General features: G+C 44.3%; 1 protein-coding gene across 1 annotated transcript in view; it reads left to right on the plus strand.

Annotated features, from left to right (window-relative positions):
• The window catches only part of celf5a (cugbp, Elav-like family member 5a), a gene marked incomplete at its 5' end in the record, with an annotated part of 313,555 nt that overhangs the window by 242,118 nt on the left and 51,740 nt on the right, over window positions 1–19,697 (plus strand). The window contains 2 exons of the mRNA XM_080770760.1: window positions 8,935–9,063; window positions 12,977–13,056. Of these exons, the coding sequence (XP_080626886.1) occupies window positions 8,935–9,063; window positions 12,977–13,056 (209 nt within the window). The remainder of the gene's footprint in view (window positions 1–8,934; window positions 9,064–12,976; window positions 13,057–19,697) is intronic.

The raw sequence follows: 19,697 nt of genomic DNA on the forward strand, positions 1-19,697 counted from the left end.
GCTGAAGTGATTAATGTATGTTTAGTTATAATATTCCATATAGGGCTGAAGTGATTAATGTATGTTTAGTTATAATATTCCATATAGGGCTGAAGTGATTCATGTATGTTTAGTTATAATATTCCATATAGGGCTGAAGTGATTAATGTATGTTTAGTTATAATATTCCATATAGGGCTGAAGTGATTAATGTATGTTTAGTTATAATATTCCATATAGGGCTGAAGTGATTCATGTATGTTTAGTTATAATATTCCATATAGGGCTGAAGTGATTAATGTATGTTTAGTTATAATATTCCATATAGGGCTGAAGTGATTAATGTATGTTTAGTTATAATATTCCATATAGGGCTGAAGTGATTCATGTATGTTTAGTTATAATATTCCATATAGGGCTGAAGTGATTAATGTATGTTTAGTTATAATAATCCAAATCTACAAAGTGATTACCGTAGTAACTAAAGTTTCAAAATAATTGTAGTGGATTAAAAATACAAATGTTGCCTCCGAGATGTAGTATAGAAGTAAAAGTACAGCAAATTGGAAATGCTCCAGTAAAGTTCAATAAATAAATAAAATACCTTACTTTAAACCACTGCAGTCAGTCAGTCAGTCAGTCAGTCTCTCTCTGCCCAGAGGGCCCCAAAAACACCCCAGCCCGTCCCTTTGCTATTCACTGCAAGTCCGCTCTGTCAAAACGCCCAGCAATCCTCAGCATAATCAGTACGCTGTGCTGTAATATGCCTCTACTCTGCAGATGGTTAAAGGGACACTTAACATATAGCCTATGTTAATGACTTTTAGAAGATTTAGAACACTTTCCTGGCGGTCTTTATGTGTGTAATAATGTGGTTTTAGATATTTTAGATTTTAGCAGTGAGCCCAGTGTCTCTGATGTCATGGACACTGGGCTTACTTCCTGGACTACATATTGTCTCAGTAAGACAGGCCTCCCCCTATCCACAAGAAGGAGCAGTGCACCAAAGCATTATGGGCATTTTAGTCCAGGAAGGACTATGACATCAGAGCCACTGGGCTCACTGCTAAAATATATTAAACCACATATTACACACATAAGAACGCCCAGGAAAGTGTTGGAAATCTTCTAAACGTCATTAACATAATGTCTTTGCAAAAAGGGTGAAGTGTCCTTTAATGTATGTGCTCTGGCTCTATAGACAGAACATCCTTGAAACTTCAGGAGACAGCAGCATATGTAAAGGAACAGAAGAAAGCGCCACACACTCTGTTGGAGAAAGGGAAAAGGTGTTTTGAAGCAGCAGTGCATGTGAATAAAGATCCAGGGTTGTAGAGTGCACGTACGGAGTGGGGGGACGGGCGGGGGGTTTGGGGGGGGGGGGCAACGACACAAAGCAAGCACCAGAATGTGCAGACCCTCCTGAACGCACTTCACCACACAGACACACACACACAGTCAATAATGAGCTCTCACATAATGCAGATGAAAATTCCAGCTTGATTCTTAAAGCTCATATCAAAAAGCTTGTATTGATTACAGAGGGTCCAACCGGACCATGGTAACCTTCAGCATGCGTAGCTGAGCAGCACATTGTAGATTCATTATTCTGGCCTGTAATTTCAAATGCATTTATTCCAATCAAGCATCTGCTTTGGAGCTCTAGAGTAAATTAAACATGATGGGGAGAAGTTTAGACCGACAAGGAAGTTAACAGTAGAATGTGTTTAGACTACAAACAGTGGTGGACAGTAACAAAGTACTTTTGCACATCCGATTCCAAGTGCTTTTCAGGGTGTCCAAGCCTCGCGTAGCCAGCATTCATCTGCCTTTGCAATGCATCTTGCCCCAGGCAGAAAGTCTGGCCCCTCTCAATTGTGGGAGGACTTCACGGCCAAAATGGTGATGGCCAACCAGATTCATTTGGGACCAGCCTATAACCAACCTGGGCCCAGTATTCAAATATGGGGCGGGACATTGCGAGAAAAAGAAAACGCAGTGCTATGAAGGTGCGTTCAGACTTGAATGGTTAGAGTGGCGCAATTACATACAAAGTCAATGCAAAGACGAGAATTGCGTGAACGGAAGCGGCGCGACCTGGTGCGGTACAAACAGGACGAACAGAGGCGAGTCTGAATGCAGCTTTAGTATCACTACGCGAGGCTAGGGGGATCTCCAGGGTGGGGGGATATAGATATAAAGATATATATATATATATATATAGTATATTTAGATTTGTCTTATCGTGAGAACGATGGCTTCCATTTTCTGGAATAGAGAGCCTGCAGTTTCTATTAGCTTGGATTCCCCATCGATGATGTCACTGGTGACAGGATTTATTAACTGCCCACAGCCCTCCTACTCAGACACAGACTGAGTAGAAAACAATTGTGGAATTTTAGCATGAACATTAGTGAGGACCAATTGTACGAAGATAGGTTGAAAAGTGGTGAAGTGGTCCTTTAAGTCGGTTCCCAAAGTGGAGTCCTTGGAGTTCCAGGGGGTTCCCAGCTATATGATAGTTAGGAACCAAATGGACCCTTATGGGTCTGTAAACCCAGATTGTACACTCTCAGAGTTAAATTAACTTAGATTTTACAATATACATTGGGTCCCAGAGATATAGAAATGCCATTAGATGGGGGTCCGTAGCCTATTGCATATCAAACTGAGGGTCATTGAAATAAAAAATGGTTGAGAATCACTGCTAGAGCCGTAAAAATGTTCTCTTATTCGGGTATCTTTTCAAATGCCCACAAGGTCCACAAGCCATATTTGGGGGTCCTTGACGTGAAAAAGTTTAGGTACTTTTTTCCACCAATGCCCTTATGCCATCTATACTTTGGCTCCAGTTCTAGGGTTGAGTAATTTATCCACAACAGTCTCTCTATGAATTACGATGGCTCATACATTCAACTTAATGTCAGCATGCCTCTAGTCTAAGACAGTAAGACACTCATTGCCAACAATAAAGCCAACAATAAATGACTGTGTGCCATCACAGTTAGCTTCAATAAACTACTTTACAGGACCTGTAAAATGCTCTCTAAATGGCTGCTATGTGAACAGCAGTACATTTGAAACACACTGATAAGTCTTTTGATTTACAGTGTTTCAGTGTTAACCATAGCCTACCTGGGCATGTCATACTAGACATGGGATAGGCAACCCGCTGCTCTAGAGCCGCATGTGGCTCTTAGGGCCGATTCATACTCCTATTTTACCGCTGTAGTGCCGAAATGATTTCGGCTCGTCAGACATTTTCAGTAGCACCGAAGAGACGACTTTAGGACGGTACCCGCCCCCCCGAACCTCAAATGACGTCACATTGTAGGCTCTACAAAGCCAAACCGACTTTTATTCAGCTCTAAAATAGGAGTATGAATCGCGCCTTAGACCCTCTCCCGTGGCTCCTAGTTGCTTGGGAAAAGAAGTATGAAAAGAAATAAGAGGTTTTCAGTAGGCATAAAGTTATTCTTTCATTTTGATATTGCAAAACAATGTTTGCCTATACACCAGATAAAAATAAGGAACAATTTAAATGAAGGAAAATAAAGAATGTATTAATGCCAAGACTTCTTTGTTTGTTTTCACCACCAATGCTGCTGGCTTACTGGTATATACTTAGAAATTAGCAAACAATAAAATGCAATATTGAAAGACCAGGAAAATCAAATAATTAAAGTTTGCTTTATTACGGCAAACATATAAAGCAAATATTTTGCGGCTCCAGATAGAATTGTAATAATTTTTGGGGCCAGAAATGGCTCTTTTGATAATAAAGGTTGCCTACCCCTGTACTAGAGTCACTAGACAAACATTCAGTGAAATTAGCAGATCAAGCTCACATCTGGAGAAGGTATGTTTTTGGTGAGGAACAACAGGAGTACTATTGGCTAACCGGCTATCCTGGTAGATAGTGTGAAAATAACAGATCTATGTGGTGTGAGGTTGTAGGTCAAACATACTGTACTTAGTGAGAAAGGATGGTTGTCCTCACACTGAATATCCTCTCCCAGGAAACCTTTATTGAAAAGTAACAAACAGTTTGTCTCTTACTAGCAGATATTCAGAGTGCGGACAACCCTCCTTTCTCATTGTACCTATTCTTTTAGTTCAGCATCTGTAGAATTTCTTGAGATGTGCGTGCTTCCCTTTGGACCCTATCTCAAACATACCTCACCACTTAAACGCTCTATTCTCAGAAATAGCCACAACAGCTTGTAGATTGGATATTTCTGGCTAATGTTGTCCCCCACCCCCCACATGCAGACTCCATGGGAACTCTGGTCTTACTAATCTAAGTCTAAGGTTTATGTATAGGATGTACAGACTACTACTCAAGCTGTGTAGTTGTTGTAGCTTTGGATGTAACTTTGTATCTTCATCATGCAGGCGACCATTGAAAATGGAACGGTACAGCCTGTATCTTTGTATCTGCCAGTGTGAACGTGGCATAATGTACTTACAGTACAGTAAGTACATTACACCCTCCCTGGGTTTTACAGTATAGCAGGGCAGTGTGCTGTACGTACAGTATACGCTCTCTAACCCCCGACCCCCTGCTGTGAGGCAGCACTAATCCACCGGGCACAGGCTACATTAAAGAGCCAGTCGATATACTTACTGTATAGCTGTAAAAAGTCTGTTAACAGTGGGACACGCGTCTCATCGTGTTTAAATAGAAAGCCCGAGCAGCACAGCACACTTCCTCTCTCTGCTGCTGAATGATTTAACAAGAGAGAGTCTGCAAGAGTTCCATCATCAATTGGGACTTTCCCCTAAAGTGGTAACTAATTTATAAGCGCATTACAAGGGCGGCGTGCGTGCATGGTTTGTCGGAGAGCGTGCGCGTGTTGTGATGTGCGGTGTATATGCGTGTGTGCGTGTGCGCTTGTGTGTGTGCGTGTATGCTGTTGTGAAAATTTAGTTTGTTTCACTCTCTCTCTACCTCCTTCTCTCTCTCTATCCGCCCCTCCCCTTTCCCTCATCACCATAATTGCGTGTGTACATGTGTTGTTGTACGTGTGTGTGTGTATGGGTGGGTGGCGGGGTGCACGCAGTGCTGTAGATAAACAAGATAATGTTCCCGTCGCTGATGAACACAAGAGCTGAATTCCCAAGGTGCCATTTTAGACGCAGAGCTGGCGAGGCAGAGGCCTCCTCTATTCCATTAAGACCTGCAATGAGGCCCATTCCACCAATGCCTTCTGAAGCACTAGTTCTCACACCTTCAAGATAAAAAAATAAAAAAATAGCAGGTGTATAAGCTCGCAGCGCTGTGTGCATATAACTGACGTTTTGGAATAGCCAACGCAAAGATCTACAATGACTCCGATGCCTTACCGGTTTGAATGGGCTATGGTCGGTGGAACAGATCTTCTACAGTACATGATCTGCTTTCATGCATTGTTAGCTTGTTTTCCATGCCCCACTCTCTCTCTCTCTCTGTGCAGTGAAAAGAGCTCAGAGTTCATTTTTAAATTGATCATTTGAATGTTTTATTTAACGACTATTCAACCCAAGCTTGGTGCACCGTTGAGATTAAACACATCTTTGGCCAAGACAGGCGTACATGAGCATAATTAAGAACACTGTTAACAAGCAGAAAACACAAAAAGGAGACCAGATTTAAACAATTCACATTTAAAAGGAGATGTTTTTTTTGTTTGTTTTTTCTGTTTCGTAACCAGACCAATTAAAAACATCGACATGTTAAGGAATCTGCCATTTAAAAAAAAGTAAGCATTTAGGAACATCTATTAATTTATAGTTAGAAAATGCCACGTGTTCCTGAGGGTACAGAACACACACGTCCCTTTTTCCAATTTCCATACTGGCATTTGGGACAGAATTTAAATAAGTCTACGTCTAATTGTAAATATGACATTCCTGCCACCCGCTGGATGTACAGTATATAGGCCAGGGTTCAGATGATCTCATTTTATAGATGAAAACACCAGCCCTAAAATGCCACGCCGAGATGGAACAACATGGCTCACCAACTTAAGGGGCTTCTTTTGTAGCCCACCATAAACCAATATTACAGAAGAATATGATATATAGTGGCCAATTCGTGATACGCCGGGTAGTGCAATAAAAATTATTCCATTCAGCTGGTGGTGATTTCCCAGTGAGCAATCTATCAGCGCGGTGGGGGGACGGGAGGGGGGCGACGGTTACAGTATCGTATTTTAAAGATGTGCCACATGAGGTCTGTTCACGCTGTGATCGTCACACTGCAGCTCATATCAAATTGATATAGGTCAACCGCATACATTAATCCATAGGCTGTCACACTCCCATCACGCACCGGACCAGGAAGCACTGGAGGAGCCACTGCAGAGTTATGAGGGCCATATAGCGGCGAGGCGAAAGGTGACTGTCTCTATGGGGTGGGCAACGTGACTCTGTGTGTGTGTGTGTGTGTGTGTGTGTGTGTGTGTGTGTGTGTGTGTGCATGCGTACGTGCGTGCGTGCGTGCACCCTATTGTGTGTATGGGGTGGGGTGACGTGGTCTATGGGGATTATACAGTATGATCTGTGAAGAACCAAATCCAGGTCTCTACCCCCTCCCCCGCCCATGACGCAGGCTCGCAAATTTACATTCCCCCCTCCGGCAAAAAGGAAGGACCGTCTTGGCCTTTTATTTTCCAGTTCACGGCTTCCCCTTCTTTCTTTTTTTTTGTTGCAGATAAATGCTCTCCAATCCACCCTGACAGTTGTCACATTGCATCACTTCCATTTTGATACATAGCCTCTGATCCTGCCACTTGCAATAAGGAGGCCACACCAGGGACGCCCCCTCCCTAGACAGCACTCTGACACGGGCGATTATTCTAAAGGTGCATCAGTGGGGGCGGTGCGGACACGCTCCTTCCAGTACCCTACCCACGCCCCGCCGCACGAGGCAGCGCGGGTACAGCTGCTATAGGAGCGCCTATAGTGACTGGGTCAGACTCAGGGGTGTGCCGGTATGGGCTAACGACTGGGTCAGGGGTGTGCCGGTATGGGCTAACGTCTGGGTCAGGGGTGTGCCGGTATGGGCTAACATCTGGGTCAGGGGTGTGCCGGTATGGGCTAACGTCTGGGTCAGGGGTGTGCCGGTATGGGCTAACGTCTGGGTCACGGGCACAGCGACGGCACGACACTCCCAGTAGTACGCGGTAGTCATCATGGGAAAATGCAGTTCAACTCTGACACCGTGCATTACCTCCGGTAGAGAGTGATGACGCCGCTCAGAGACGCATCCCCACAGCAGCAGCAGTGACCGCTATTCGTTATAATCAGAAACTCTGGGTTATAACCAGCAAGTGGAACCATGTGGCTCTCAGAGTTAAATGACCATCAGGATGTTACAATTGAGTCTTATCTTTGATTCTGTCTCTCTCCCTCTGTCTCTCTTGGCTTCACGAGGTCAGAGTTGGAGGAACAGTCTGTACGAACAGGGAATGTTTCAGTGGTGTTGCGTTGGCCGGCAGAGACACAGGCGCGCCACGGCATTAATCATACAAGGCCGAGGTACATCAGTAAACACGGCGTGTCAGGTCAAGGTACGGAGCAGATCCCACAGCGTTTAACAGGCCTCCGTAGGATACAGCGGACCTATTGAAACGGCAGCGTTATTCATGGCATGTCTCTCAGCCTTTCGCTGCACACCGGAGAGACAGGCCATTGTTCAGCCCCCCCTGAAATATTTCTCCAGCTACATGAAAAATACTGGATCAGCAGCAATTAGCTGTGAACGAGAGAGATAAAGAGAGAGGGAGCGATGGGGACGTGAAGAGCTGGAAAAAGCTGAAGACTATAGAAACAGAGAGAGAGAGAGAGAGAGAGAGAGAGAGAGAGAGAGAGAGAGAGGGACAAAAGATGGTGAAGAACAGGCGAGAGATGCCTCAAGCTCCGGCTGTTTCTAAACCAGGACGTTTCTCCTCATTGGGTCTGCGCACGTGGGTGTGTGTGTGTGTGTGCGTGTGGCTGCTTCATCAGTCCCTCCCCCATCCCGCCGTGCTCGTCTCTTCCCTCAGGGCCAGGAGCCCCTGACCACTAACTTGCCCCCATAAGCAGCGTCCGTATGGGAGCAAATCCAATTATACTGCAGATTAAAATGATCAGTCTTGGCAAAGAGACAATACAATGTGATGATGCAAGGCGAGCTCAACCCGGGATCAAATGAGCTGGACCAAATATATATATATATATATATAGAGAGAGAGAGAGAGAGAGAGAGAGAGAGAGAGAGAGAGAGAGAGAGAGAGACAGAGACGAGTGTTACTGTTAGTGTGTTCATGTACTGGCTTAATAATGTACAGAGTTCAAAGGTCAGAGTTATAAAATACAATATATAAAGCTGTAATCTATAACTTTTATGTCCTACCTTGGATTGTAACCCGGGTCATCCCACTGGAGAGAGAGAGCACATTTTCTACTAATCCCCGTTTGTCCAAGGGCATATAGTATTGTGGATATACAGTATGAGCTTCACTGCTTTTCAATCCTTCAATAGGCGTCCCACCTGATACCAGGGTCTATGTCTCAATGGAAGAGTAGGGTATATATAGTACCTATATATCATTCGTTTTGATAGTACAGTAGAGGAAACGGGGAGAGAGAGATGGGAAGTGACACGCAGCAAAGGCCGTCCAACCCACAATGCGGGTCAACGCGAGGCTACATTGGAGCCTATAGGTGCCCGGACCTTTTGTCAAGGTTTTAAATTGTTTCTACACATATATTTTTTTATATATGTCATAATATCATTAAAATGTTAGTGTTTTCCCAATTATTTGGGGGCACACTTGCACTACCCTCACGGACCACCAGTGGGCCCCGCAACCCACAAGAATCACTGCTCTACCATAATAGTTGGTCTGATTGGTTTACAATAATGTTTAATGGATTAAAACTAAAGGCCTGAATTGCAGTGTTAACCTCTTTTGTTGCTGTTTGTTCCAGAAGACAGGAAGCTGTTCGTGGGGATGCTGAACAAACAACAGACAGAGGAGGATGTCTACCGCCTCTTTGAGCCCTACGGAGTCATCGAGGAGTGCACGGTCCTAAGAGGTCCTGATGGAAACAGCAAAGGTAGGAACTAGGAACCATAGTGTCCAATGATGCAAAAACAATGGAGCAGTGAGACCACTGTAGCCTCGGAGCCTCAGAAACAACATCCCTATATTATCTGACTGGAAAAATCTTCAACACAACATCCCTACATCCCTTCAACACAACATCCCTATATTATCTGACTGGAACAATCCTCCGCTTTCACTCAGATCAAGATAGATACAGTAGATAGATAGATATAGACACAGGCAGGCCCCTTTTCCAACGGTTGGTTCCCAATTGGAACTGGTTCAGTTCTATTTGGTTCTTAGTCCATGAGCCAAAGCTCCAAAATTTGGAATGTTATTATGAATTTAGTGTGCAAAACCATACTTATATTAGATTGTTATCACCATGAAACTTCCCCAGTTGAGTACTTACACGAAGACAATGATTTATTCATTGTATCACAAAATCATTTGCATATCTGAAAATGTAAAATTTAATTTTACATTTTCAAATATGCAAATGGTGCATTATGTAGGAAAATATGCAAAATAATAAAAAATATGAAAAAGCTACTACTGTGGAAGGGTTATCATGTATTAATTTACCGGTACTTGTAATGATCCTATAAACAATTTAATATAGGTCTAGTTCTTCCCACCAATTTTGGAACTCTGGCTCATGGACTAAGAACCAAAAAGAACTGAACCGGTTCCCATTTGGGGGTCACAGAGACAGACAGACAGAGGGGAAATTAAGATGATCCCACAGCTCATACAGGCATACAATAAGGTTAAAAATACAGCACAAAAGGGGGGGGGGGGGGAGGGGGGGGGCACGGGTTAAAAAGAAAGACAAATATATTAAAAATATATTATGAACAAGCATAAAAAATAATTTAAAAGGGTTGGGACTTGCGATGTAAAACATAAGTGACTTCCTGACTTGCCTACATAATTAGTGACGTATGGAAATATGAGTCAAATAGGACCATGCATGGTCAGGCAAAGTGAGAAAAATTGTCTGCTGAACAGAGCAAATCAGTCAGATTCCACGTACACAATGCAATGCATGTACACAATGCAAAAAAACAGAATTCTAATGCCTTCAAACAGCGATGTTTTTACAATGTACAATAGCTTCTCTGTATTGGAAAGAAATTGTGCCTATTCCTTATTTCTGTCATAGGTGTTACCAATGATGGTTAATTAAGGTTGTGTTCCATTCTGGTCAAACACAGTCAGGATGCTGATGATGTTTGCTCACTGGGAAGACTCTGCTACGCCAGTGGGTCTCAAATTGGGGTCCAGGGACCCTTGTGGTTCCTCGAGGGGGTTCCAAATGGACCCTTAGGGGTGTGTAGCCTACTGTAACTCTGAGAGTGAACAAATGGAACCAAATGGACCTGCTTCCAGGAGATTGTCCCCCTGTAGAGACTGACTTGTGGATGTGGCATTCATTCCCAGAAAGAGATTGAAAGAGAGAATAATGACACACTTTGTTCTCACCACGACTACATGGTTCAGCTATCACACATGCTTCATCAACACCAATTAGGCTTCAATGTTGGAACTACACACAGCAGTGTTTGGAATTGGAACTACTGGTTGCCCGATGGCAAGCATTACTTCCACATTCTTCTTGTTCTTGTTATCTCTCAGCACACTGAAACTAATTCCAAGATGGTTTTGGCAATAAATGAATGAATATTGAATACTATATGAATATTCTTCCGTTTACAATGGTGGGAGTGTTGTAACTCTCTCGATAGCGCATTTGAGCATTCCTGATGTCTGTGTGTCAGTAATATTTCTAATATTCCAATCAAACTGGCCAAACAAACATTGTTCCTCTTCCCCTTTATATACAAAGCCACATATAATCAATAGGCACACTGGTCGAAAATAAAATGCAGATGTAAAGTGCAATAAAGGTCAATGTCCTTATGGTGGATTGTCCCTTTTCATTAGGCCCAGCTTTTAGGTCTGTCAGCACCAGCTGTAGCGGTGCCACTGCTGCGTGTCAAACTTGCCAACCCATCAATTGCTCTGCCGATAAACATTAACGCTTAGTGCCCTCAAACTAAAGGCCAGAAACTTCAAATAGCAAGATAGACTATTTACAGCTGCGTCGTGCACCACATAAATACTAATGAGGCTATTTTGTGGATATAATTACAAAGTCAAAGAGTCGTCAATAACATGTTGTAGTATTTACAGTATGTGAATGAATGCCATTGGGCATCGTGCCATTCATATTCACTTATTTCAGAAGTACAGGATATTTTTCTTATGAACACATGACTACTTCTGACCTTACAATAAAATCTGCAGTGTCCATTTAATGGTAACTCTCAGTGTTTCTACATTCCTAGAGTGAAATAAATGTGAGGATTGTACTGGAACAGGGACACTGCAGTGTCCATTTAATGGTAACTATCAGTGTTTCTACATTCTTAGAGTTAAATAAATGTGAGGATTGTTCTGGAACAGGGACACTGCAGTCCTGGTCTGCAGGGCCTCTTCTATTCCTTTCTTTTCTTCCCCCCCTACTTTTTTAGACAGCCAAAAACTTGGAGACATCAATTCCCCCTGACAAGCAGCAAAGAGCAAAGTGAACAGTGGTTTCTCACATCTCTCAAACCCATTCACCAGCGCAGGGCTTATTGTGGAATTATATCTGTGGGGGCTTGAAGCTGGAGCGATCTGACTCTGCAGTGGTTTTTGGAGTAAGAGAGGGAAAGATGGACGTCAAAACAATTCCGGCGCTCCCTGCTGAGAGAACGGGCGTAGCAGAAAAGCAGTTGAACAGAATTTCTCTCTGCTGCTGCAGCAGCTCCAGCAAGATTTGTGTGTGCTCTCTTAGGTCTGATTTATACTTTGTTGCACGGCAGTGTCGCGCACTGGAAATAGCCGATCTGCAAGCTCTAAACGCACCACAGCACAGCGAGTCCTGAGCTTGTACATCGGCTATTTTTGACACGCAACTACTGTAAGTATAACTGAGGCTTAAGTCTAAATCAGAAGTACTCTATTCTGCTCTCTTGGTTGAACCGCTCAAAATGTTGGACTGCAAATGATACATCCTGTTCATTAGTGTTTTCTAATGCAGTTTTAAAACCATATTTTATTTTATTTTTTACTTCAGTACAACTCCCGATTTCCCCATTTTAGCTTGCTGACTTCAAAATGTTGCTTGGGAAAACTGCAAGAGAACTTGCTAGGATATGATGCTATGGATGAATCATTTGAAGATTGTTACAAAGAAATGGAGTGAAAGAGAAAGAGTTGCAATCAGTGCCTCCTGAGAAATCTGGACTCTTACAAGGAAGTGACAATAATCAATGCCTCACCAGAAACCAAAACAAAGTATAGGCCTACAATTTAACATTCAAAACTGTTTTACTACTTTACTACTTTACTACTACAAAATGAAGCTAATTTGTTGTTGAAGCTTAAACATCTTGGAAGGTCACATGTATGCAGCCGACTGCTCAGCATCATTTGAAACGATCCTATAGCTAGAGGGCTTAATGATATTAAAACTTTGACTCTGGACCTTGTGAATTTGAGGAATACATTAATTTCCCAAATATGTGTGTTATTGCCACGTAGGGCTTGAAGCGAGGGGTAGTCCTCTTTAACATATTGTGAATTTAGCAAGGTTAGCTAATATTTAATATGCACAGACAGGCATGTGGCACTAAATAGCGTGCTTTTCTGCTTCATCAGTGAAATCTGTTGCCTGCAGCCCCGGCCTGCCTGTCTGCCTGCCTGCTGCCTAGAGTGGGGCAGCCTGCTGTGCAAAGGGAGTCTCCCAGTGCTTCTCTACAATGTTTTGACGTGCTTCCCTTTGTGGATTTTAATAAAAAGGCACAATTTCTGTCCCTTTTTTTGCTTGTGCACCGACGATAATTATTCTTCAACGTGTGTATTGTCTCTTTCAGGCTGTGCCTTTGTAAAGTTCTCCACACACACCGAAGCCCAGTCTGCAATCAGTGCCCTCCACGGCAGTCAGACCATGCCCGTGAGTACATCTCCCATGCTCGTACGTACACACCTGCACAGCAACTCATCACACACACACACACACACACACACACACACACACACACACACACACACACACACACACACACACACACAGTACGCACACAAAGTACAACCACACAAAGTACACCCACACAAATTACACCCAAATTAAGTGTGTGGAGAAAAAAAATGAAAATGGACCATTGTGCCCTCAAAATCAGTTAATTGGCAAAAAAGGGATTAATTTGATAACACATGACATGGTCCTGAACTCCTGATATGTCAGTCCATGCTTTTCCACTTGTGCCAGAGGAACTGCAGTTCACAATGGCAAAGAGAAAAGACATAGGCAAAACATCCTCACACAAAAGAAGAAGTATTAAGAAAAACAGAAAATGTGCCGAAATCATGGCACTAAAGGCCTATTCATACTACAGTTTTAGGTGAGCGTTTCGGTGGATGTAAAAACAGAGAGATGTGATTGGGTGAGCAGTGAAGCGCTTACCACCACGGCGTGACGTCATGTTGTTGTTTTAGTAAAAACAGAGAGATGTGTTTGAGTGAGCAGTGAAGCACTGACCACCACGGTGAGCAGTGAAGCACTGACCACCACGGTGAGCAGTGAAGCACTGACCACCACGGTGAGCAGTGAAGCACTGACCACCACAGTGAGCAGTGAAACACTGACCACCACAGTGAGCAGTGAAGAACTGACCACCACAGTGAGCAGTGAAACACTGACCACCACAGTGAGCAGTGAAGCACTGACCACCACAGTGAGCAGTGAAGAACTGACCACCACAGTGAGCAGTGAAACACTGACCACCACAGTGAGCAGTGAAGCACTGACCACCACGGTGAGCAGTGAAGAACTGACCACCACAGTGAGCAGTGAAACACTGACCACCACGGTGAGCAGTGAAGAACTGACCACCACAGTGAGCAGTGAAACACTGACCACCACAGTGAGCAGTGAAACACTGACCACCACAGTGAGCAGTGAAGCACTGACCACCACGGTGAGCAGTGAAGAACTGACCACCACAGTGAGCAGTGAAGAACTGACCACCACAGTGAGCAGTGAAGCACTGACCACCACAGTGAGCAGTGAAGAACTGACCACCACAGTGAGCAGTGAAACACTGACCACCACAGTGAGCAGTGAAGAACTGACCACCACTGTGAGCAGTGAAACACTGACCACCACGGTGAGCAGTGAAGAACTGACCACCATGGTGAGCAGTGAAGCACTGACCACCACAGTGAGCAGTGAAGAACTGACCACCACAGTGAGCAGTGAAACACTGACCACCACAGTGAGCAGTGAAGAACTGACCACCACAGTGAGCAGTGAAACACTGACCACCACGGTGAGCAGTGAAGAACTGACCACCACAGTGAGCAGTGAAGAACTGACCACCACGGTGAGCAGTGAAGAACTGACCACCACGGTGAGCAGTGAAGAACTGACCACCACGGTGAGCAGTGAAGAACTGACCACCACGGTGAGCAGTGAAGAACTGACCACCACGGTGAGCAGTGAAACACTGACCACCACAGTGAGCAGTGAAGAACTGACCACCATGGTGAGCAGTGAAACACTGACCACCACGGTGAGCAGTGAAGAACTGACCACCACGGTGAGCAGTGAAGAACTGACCACCATGGTGAGCAGTGAAACACTGACCACCACAGTGAGCAGTGAAGAACTGACCACCATGGTGAGCAGTGAAGAACTGACCACCATGGTGAGCAGTGAAGAACTGACCACCACGGTGAGCAGTGAAGAACTGACCACCACAGTGAGCAGTGAAGAACTGACCACCACGGTGAGCAGTGAAACACTGACCACCACAGTGAGCAGTGAAGCACTGACCACCACGGTGAGCAGTGAAGAACTGACCACCACAGTGAGCAGTGAAGCACTGACCACCACGGTGAGCAGTGAAGAACTGACCACCATGGTGAGCAGTGAAACACTGACCACCACAGTGAGCAGTGAAGAACTGACCACCACAGTGAGCAGTGAAGCACTGACCACCACGGTGAGCAGTGAAGCACTGACCACCACGGTGAGCAGTGAAGCACTGACCACCACGGTGAGCAGTGAAACACTGACCACCATGGTGAGCAGTGAAGAACTGACCACCACGGTGAGCAGTGAAGAACTGACCACCACGGTGAGCAGTGAAGAACTGACCACCATGGTGAGCAGTGAAGAACTGACCACCACGGTGAGCAGTGAAGAACTGACCACCACGGTGAGCAGTGAAGAACTGACCACCACGGTGAGCAGTGAAACACTGACCACCACAGTGAGCAGTGAAGCACTGACCACCACGGTGAGCAGTGAAGAACTGACCACCACAGTGAGCAGTGAAGCACTGACCACCACGGTGAGCAGTGAAGAACTGACCACCATGGTGAGCAGTGAAACACTGACCACCACAGTGAGCAGTGAAGAACTGACCACCATGGTGAGCAGTGAAGAACTGACCACCACGGTGAGCAGTGAAGCACTGACCACCACGGTGAGCAGTGAAGCACTGACCACCACGGTGAGCAGTGAAGCACTGACCACCACGGTGAGCAGTGAAACACTGACCACCATGGTGAGCAGTGAAGCACTGACCACCACGGTGAGCAGTGAAGTCAGTTCTTCACTGCCACCATCACTGCTCACACGGTGAGCAGTGAAGCACTGACCACCACGGTGAGCAGTGAAGCACTGACCACCACGGTGAGCAGTGGAGCACTGACCACCACGGTGTGACGTCATGTTGTCGTTTTTTATCACCTAAAACTGTATGTATGAATAGGCCTTGAGGCTTTAACATGGAGTCATATAAGAGTTGATCATGCCAAAGCCAACGGTTGTTTTAAAGAATAGCACTGATTTCAGTTGATTTGTACTCATTAAGTACGTTTAAGTTGTAACAATGTTTAATAACCCAAAAAGTTAATTTCTAACCCTGACACACACACACACACAACAAGTATGTGGAAACCTCTCATGATGAAGAGCCCTCAACCCTCAGTTTTGAACCTTCCCACTCATACAAAGCACATCAACTGTCCTCATAAATATCACAGCTCTGAGAAGAAAACATATTCACCCAATTCAACCCATGACTTTTTAATTAATGTTCTAATTGTTATATTGAAATGTCATCTCCACACAACAATTTTCTGAATAATGATGACATTTTTGGGGCAGGCTAAAGTCCACTGCATTTATTAAGCTCCACTTGCATAACCATTGAACAGAACTCCAGGGTATGATGGCCGTTGCCGTGGCCACATAAAACTAATCCGGAAAATTCACTACTCTATTGAATTTGCTGAGCAAATGGCAGGTGTGTTGTGGTTTATTTGCATGTGTCTCATGTTTAGTCCGGGTCCCGCTTGAGGGTATTGAAACAAAAGCTACTTACTCTGCACTCCAAACCTGAATAGAGTTATTCTGTTGCGGCATCACTCGGCCCAGGCGGGGTCGCGCAGCCTGTATTATACAACGGCTTGAAGTACCCTCTGCTTTTATCCTCTCTTTTGTTTGAGGAACTCTCGCCTCTGAGAAAAGCAGGGACCCTGAACTCTCTTCCATCTCTCTCACACACACAGTCACACACATACACACACAGGTGCTGCGTTTCACTGTATGATTTCATTATTTATGGTCGCCAGTGTGTGGCTCAAGAGAGACAGAGAATGGGGGGTGGGGGAGTAGTAGTAAAAGCTGGCAGTGGCATTTTGGTGCAACCTTGGGGTCAATCTAAGTGCAAATGACTGCGGGCCTCCAGGATAGGCTGTGTGGATGTCCGTGCTCAATAGATACTGCCTCCCATCCACCGCACTCACGTTCTCTGCTCTCCCACACACACGCGCGGATGGCGCACACACACACACACACACACACACACACACACACACACACACACACACACACACACACACACACACACACACACACACACACACACACACACACACACACACACACACACACACACACACACACACACACACACACACACACACCACCCCCTGCTACCCCCCACAACCCTAACCCACACACTCGCACAGACATACAGAATTACAGACACACAGACACACCCCTATCTCTCTCTCCCCTCACTCGTCTCTCCTTTGGCAGCCTCTCGGGATATTAGGCAATAGACTTGTTTACTCCACCTTTCACCACATCGGCTGCTGAATTATTCATCCGACTATAAGCAGGGGGCTGATAGGGAGGAAGAGAGGTAGAAAGACAGAAAGAGAGAGACACAGTGAGAGAGAGGGGGGGGGGTGACGGGGGAGAGAAGAAGGAAGGCCAGTGAGGAGTGAATGGACAGGATTTATACCTCCTGCTCTGGTAAATTGATTATAGAAATCTGATCAGCATCTCATATCCTGCAGCAGGGCTGAGCTTGCCTGGTGGAGGAGAGAGGGCTTAGGCAATATCGTGATATTGGTTAGTTAGTACTAGTAGTAAATAGTAATAGGTTGTGGTCGTGGACAAGTTGCAAAGTTGCTGTTTGGCGGAGGCAAGATTCATGACCAGTTTGTGACACAAAAAAAATCTTGTTTTCAATTATTGGAATAAATAGGCCTACATAATTCCAGATTTTTGCCTTTTATGGTTGACTTTTCATTTTCAGTTACAGATATCGTGATATATCGCTGATGAAATCTCTTGCAATATTGAATATTGCAATATATCAAATATTGTGATATCATTATCGAGGACCTAATATCGCCACAGATATGGTATGATGAGGTGCCCATATCGTCCCACCCCTATGTCATATACACTGTGTAGTATTATCATTATCGAGGACCTAATATCGCCACAGATATGGTATGATGAGGTGCCCATATCGTCCCACCCCTATGTCATACACTGTATTATGAAGCCATAGTATGTCTGTCTCTCACAAAGATGAGCAAAGCACCAGCAGACCACCATGCCTCCTGTGTTAGTCAGGCCTATTCAAATAGTGTCTATACTTAAAGGTTTTATGACATTCATTTTAATTTATTTTTCTTTTTTCTTTTAGGTTTTATGACCTCAATTACACCCAAAAAACATGAACTTTGAACATTCAGTGGATTTTCTGTGGTCTGAAGTTTTCTTTGGGGTTTGGAAGCCTTTTTAGCTACAATGAAAACAGGCAACACAGTGAAAACAGTGACATCTGCTGGCAAATCCCATTGACATATATGGGATTTGCAGGCTCTTACATCACAAACTGCCGGCAAATCAGAGCACCTGTTTGAGCCAGAAAACCCCAGATCACAGAAAATCTACTGAATGTTAAAAGTTATGTTTTTTGGGTGCAATTGAGATTAGAAAACCTTTTTTTAATTGTCACAATCCCTTTAAGTCAGGCTGGTCAATAGTCTTGATCAAACCTTGAAGTGTACATACTGTAGATACCGCGTCAACTTGTGTCCAGTTTGATCATATACTGAAGTTCCAACTTGACCAGGGTAAAAGCAGTCATTTATCCATACGTATCGATTCCTTTTTAGAAGGAAAAACATGTTGGCTTACTGTACCATTCATTCACAGTCATTCGGAGTGAAGAAATATTGGAAAGCATTACATATACATATTGAACTCAAAGTGCCCAAAGACCACTCGATAACGAGACATACAGTATATACTTGTAAAAGGGCATCCTTGGCCCCCGGCCCTCATTTGACAACTGTTAGAAGCAATAGCGTCATTCCTAAATGAGTAATTTTTGTAACGAACTATATGAACTGAGTCAGCCAGTGCGTGTGCGTGCAATCCGTGCATGTCAGCACGCACAAACACACTTTTATGTATTGTACATTATGCCTGTGGTTCTGTGCATATAATCTCTGTGCATGTGTACAGTATGCAGTTGTGTACTGTATACACGTGTGTGTTTGTGGGCGTGTGTGCATAATATTCTTGTGCATGTGTGTGAGTGTGTGCATGAGTGTGTGTCCTCCTGCTATAACAAGGCAGTGGCTGATGAAACAGAGATGGGGGGTGACCATGAATAATGTCCAGCCAATAGCGTAGTTAGCTAACGGAGTGCACTGGATGTAAACGCTGCAGCTAATAAGAACGTTTTCCTGCGGCCAGCCAATCCCCCGAAGCATGGGCCTGTGCAGGCCTATCAAATTTTATAGATACACACACACTCACGCGCATGTGCGTGCATTAACAAGTACAGAGACACAGCCGCACATATGCATGAGGCGCTCACATATGCACCTGCATGCTCTTCTCTCTCTTTCTGTGTCTCTATATCTCTCTCATGTCTGTCTGTCTGTCTGTCTGTCTGGCGCTCTCTCTCTCTCTCTCTCTCTCTCTCTCTGCGAGAGCGACCACATTACTACTTTAAACCTATATACATCGGCTATTTGACAAAAGCGAATCTACAAGCTCAGAATGTGCTGCGATGCGATGCGTTGTGAGCTTGTGAGCTGTGAAAACGGTAAAAAAATTGACATATTTTTGAAACATTTTTTTGTTTTTAGAATCATATGTGGACAATTAACACATGCATGTGGGGGTCCATGACATAAAACAATTGTTTAAACCACACAATTTTAGTTTTACCAATATTTACAAGCCCAAAATCGCTTATAATAAGCGGA

This window comes from Protomyctophum bolini, assembly GCF_963924005.1.
Source record: "Protomyctophum bolini genome assembly, chromosome: 8".
NCBI lineage: Eukaryota > Metazoa > Chordata > Actinopteri > Myctophiformes > Myctophidae > Protomyctophum > Protomyctophum bolini.